Below are 4,709 nucleotides of genomic sequence, written 5' to 3'. Positions count from 1 at the left end.
CAGGAAGAATTCAGATGCAGCGTAAAGCAGAAAGAACAGCTGTGTGTGCATGCTGAAATGCATTTGAAAAAAAAAAACAAAACTATATAAACTTTGTACTTCTGTAACTCAAAAGTTGTGTAAATTGTATGCAAATAAACATGTATGTTTAATTATTTACATACAGGTGTTAAATAAGGAGGTGCTGCCTGGTCTGACCATGTCTGTAACAGAGATGAGAGAATTTATGCCAATAGTTCTTTCATCAAGCCCTTATCTTGTGGCTGAGCTGGCGAGTATTTTTAGAAAAATGTTCAGTTTTGATTGAAAGATTTTTAAAAGAGTGGAGAAACCACCCACGTTTGATAAGTTGCTCCAGTGGTTAGTTAGCTTTGCAGGTGAACTCTCAAATTAAAAACCAATTTTATCACAAAAGCCTTTTTGTAGCAGAGTGGGTTGAAAAAATGGTAAATGGGACAAACTTCTGCCTCTCGTTCACCTTTCACATCAAGCTTTATTTGCTAATTAAGGTAAAAAATGCTTCCACTTTAGCCTAGAAATGTTACATTAGAAAATCAACAAGCTCTTTTTGAAATGACGGTACAGTCACACATCCACAGGGCAAACATTTTCTAATGTCTCTCTCTCAGATGAATGCCAACAGAAAATAGGCACTAATGGCTCTATGTAAGACGTAGACTCCTCTCCCAGGCAGCGTTGCTGAAACTCTTTACTAGTCCTGTCATTTGAATTTAGGCGTGGCTTTGACTGAGATAACTTCTTGCTCTTTTGCTCCATTTGGTTAATGTTTTCCATGATTCTCCAAATGTTCAATTTGGTTTCTCTGTTCTAGTTAAATTAGCCAAACTCTGTGTGTGAGTGCACACATAAATATATATAAATATGTATATATTTAAAGAATCAATTGGCAAAGTTATTGTAGTGGTTCAGTTGCCATTTTATTTGAGGACGGACATGAGATTTCCTTAGTTCTGTGGGGTTTTTTTTCTTTTTTTTCCTGGGTTTGATTGTTCCAATTACTTTTTCAGATTGACTCTTGGTGCAAAGAGAATAACTACGTGATAGCTGGATATTACCAGGCAAATGAACGCGTGAAAGATGCCAGGTGTGTTGGTGCAATATTTCCTTCTGTTTGCTCTTTTATGTTGTACTTTGTACTCTGCCAACAAAAATCGTCGACATAAATCGTGCATGTTGATTAACTTTGACAACTGTCATCTGGTTTCACATTGTCTTCGTGGTGCTGGTGGACGGCCTTTGCTCAGGTGCAGAAACCCCAGTCTTTCCAGAATCCCTCCTCTTTAGTGGATACTATAAAAGGCCAGTATTTGAATGACTGCCAACCAGTTTAATTACAGTTGTCAGAGAAATAGCCAAAATTTGCAGGCGCGTTTGCTTGTGCAGTGCATATCTTGTAAACTCAAGTGACTCCGAGTGTCTTTTGGAAAGTCTTTCTGACTAAACTTCTTAATTGTCTCTGAGTTGTATTGAAGCGTTTTCTTACGTGGTAAAGGGACACTCTTGAAATGGAAGATGATGTCAGGCAGGCAGAGATATCTTTTTTCACTTAGTTTCCCCAGGATTAATTATTTTATTTCCCTGATAGCTAACTCAAATTACTCAGTAAGCAATAAGGGGGCCTTCCTGTGGAGCCACAATGTAGTTTTAGATACCTGTATCAAATATTTTCCCCTTATCTATTAGACAAGTCCAGTATCAGGACTAATGAGAGTACATCATACTTGCATTTAAAATAAATGTAAACAGCTTGTTTAAAGTATTATGCTATGTCCCAGTTATTTTGTTAATGTATATGCTTCAGTCTCAAGTATGTTTTTTAAGTAATGCTTGTGACCACTAAGGTATCTAACAGCGATAAGGGCATTATTTGCCCTTTCCTTACAAGGGTAATAAATCTGCTGGAGATATTTTGAAGGAGAAGATACAGTTTGTCTGTTCTATTTGAGGGTTGAAAGAATATCACGGGCTTTTTTTTTTTTTTAAACTCCAGTTTAATTTCTGAAGATAACTGGCACCATGTAGACATTGTCATCTTTGAAACATGGTAAAGGTTTTCCTTTAAAAGTCTGATTTTGGTAGAGAAGTTGGGCAGTGAGTGGGTTCAAATGCAGACTGGGGGCCAAACTTGGTTTCTTTTTTAAACACCTGCCAGGGCAAAGATGGCTGCAGTCTTTGGTCTGGTGGAAGAAGGTAAGAGGCCACAAAACATTGGTTGCACATGAAGCCTGCAATGAGCATTTTGCCGTTCAAAAACCCATTGCCTAAGCATAGCTGAGATCCAGATCATGTGCTGAAGAGAGGAGCTGGGGTTTTCTTGGCCTTCTGATTTCAATCAAGTGTAGCATCACCTTGATATCTTGTTCCTGTTTGTAAGCACGCAGTGTAATTTTCACATCTCTTTAAGCATTTCAGCTGAAATGTCATGGTTGAAATAACACAGTTACTTTTACCTTCTGCTGCAGTCCAAACCAGGTTGCGGAAAAGGTGGCTTCCAGAATTGCAGAGGGCTTTAACGATACAGCTCTCATAATGGTAAATTACTTCACTTTTTCCCCCCCCTTTCTTTCTGTATTGTTAATGTTACGACCATGACATTGGACTAGCCATTTAAATGCCATTCTCTTGATCCTTTAACAGTGAAGTAACTAATTTTCTCTTTCCCGCCAAATGCTCTGGGAAAGAGATGCAATGACCTGTAGCCAGTGAAGTTCTTCGTAAGTCTGCAGAAAGGCTGTGGTTAGCTCTCTGCTATCTCAAAGGAAGTGGAGGCCGCCTCTGCTTGCAAGGCTTGAGTGAGGGCAGCGTATTCATGCCTTTAGACCCCCTTCTGTGACCTAAACTCTTGTCTCACATGAAGCAAACGATGCTTTGCCTCCTTGCCACAGTGACAAAGGATGTTGGCAGTCTAAATATGTAAAATTTGGCTCGTTTGAAGGTAGAACAGTAGATGAGTTAGTGTAAGGTGTCCTGTTTGTAAAAACTGACTTTGTTTTTTATTTCATCTCTTTACTTGAGATATTGAGGAGGGGACTAAGGTGGTGTTTTTCTGTTGCACACCAGGTTGATAACACCAAGTTTACGATGGAGTGCGTAGAGCCTGCCATTCACGTGTACGAGCTGCATGAGAACAAGTGGAGGTGCAAGGACCCACACGTGTGAGTAAACTTCAGAGTTTATTTGTGTTCGGGTAGGAAGGAAAAACAGGTTGCCTGGCTAGGGGCAAAACTTTGATTGGGATGAGTGATACTGTAAGGGCGGTGGGTGTAGCTGACAGTGCTTTTAAAGCTGTTTGTTGCTGTAGTGAGAGAGAGCAGAAGGCTTGTGGGGCTCGGCGGTGGTGTAACCACTATGACCACGTTGCAGAGTGTGGCTTAATTTCCAGAGTGGAGGAGGTGGTAGAGATTTCCTTTGTGATTATTATTTATTCCTGGTTATTTTATGTCCTAGTGATTTTTGTGAAGATTGGAATGAAGCCCAGAGAATTGCTGCATCTCTCTTGGATAGCAAGTCCTACGAGACGCTTGTAGATTTTGATAATCACCTGGATGACATCCGGAACGACTGGACAAACCCAGAGATCAACAAAGCTGTCCTCCACCTGTGTTAGAGGGGTTTCTACTGACTAATTCACGGGCATTCCCACTGTGTACTGAAGAGAGAAAAATGCTATTTTTGAATGTAAATAGAATAATATTCAGTACCTTGTGTGGAAACCCGACTGATTAAAAAGGAGTGGCATGTCACATTGCTAAGTGATGTGTCCATAAGCTGTTGAATCTTTTTTGTGAGATTCCTTGGAAGAACTGCAAACTGTTGGTTACAGCTGTCCTCGTGGATGCCATCCCAGTTGAAGTGAATGTTGTTATTCCTTCGAAACCAGAACTACTTCTGCTTGTCCCTCCTGTTCATATTACAAAGTTTTGACTAAGTTTTTCTAATCTGTAGAGAGATTACTTTTTAACGCTTTATGGAAATACCTTTCAAAAAAATGAATCTTGTCCTCAGATGAGAAATTTTAAGGTCAAAGACATAAAATGTAAGGCTAACAGTTTCGTTTGGCCTGGTTTGGAAATATTCTGGTGGCGCAGTACAATGCAGACTGCTGAGGACGATGTACCGTGCTCATGTGTCGCCTGTTTTGCAGTTGTTTAGCATGACACAGCTACTGATAACATGTTGAAGCAGTATTCCCAAATGCCACGGTGATTCCTGCTCTTTGTGGGTGTACAACCACAGTTGTTGCTTAATATATTCTTTAATATATTTAATATATTATTTAATATATTCTATTAAACCCAGGGTAAAAACAGGTACTCATATAATCATGTGTAAAAAGGACTGTAAGCGCACTAATGAGTTTGAATGAAAGTTCTAAAACTGTTTGAGTCTACAAAAGGAGAGTGAAATACCTTATTAATTTTATGCAGTCCTTTGGGGTTTTATAAGATGCCACGTTTAACTGGTTCATACGGTGTCTGTTTAAGTAGGTCTAAAATGTATCCCTCCAAGTTGAAAGCAAGTTATCTGAGTACAGATCAAGGTGCCTGGATATAGTCTAGTTCAGCTTCTGTCTGTCTTTCTAATTAATGTTTGTTTCTAAGAATAAGCTTACTGGATGATGAAGCTTTTTATTAGCCTAGTACAGTTCTTCCTAAGTCTTGTTGCCTTACTCCTCATGGTTGTTTGTC

The 4,709-nt window shown here is 39.3% G+C and overlaps 1 protein-coding gene across 1 annotated transcript; it reads left to right on the top strand.

Annotated features, from left to right (window-relative positions):
- Positions 1 to 1,028: 1,028 nt before the first annotated feature.
- On the top strand, positions 1,029 to 4,004 carry EMC8 (ER membrane protein complex subunit 8; the record flags this gene model as incomplete). Its single annotated transcript, XM_010289160.1, has 4 exons — positions 1,029 to 1,105; positions 2,484 to 2,553; positions 3,082 to 3,176; positions 3,469 to 4,004. Coding segments are annotated over 4 exons (402 nt in total), but the record flags the coding sequence as incomplete, so codon positions are not given.
- Between the last annotated feature and the right edge of the window lie 705 nt (positions 4,005 to 4,709).

This window comes from Phaethon lepturus, unplaced genomic scaffold, assembly GCF_000687285.1.
Source record: "Phaethon lepturus isolate BGI_N335 unplaced genomic scaffold, ASM68728v1 scaffold26326, whole genome shotgun sequence".
Classification (NCBI taxonomy): Eukaryota; Metazoa; Chordata; class Aves; order Phaethontiformes; family Phaethontidae; genus Phaethon; species Phaethon lepturus.
This window is presented reverse-complemented; position numbering and strand designations above follow the sequence as displayed.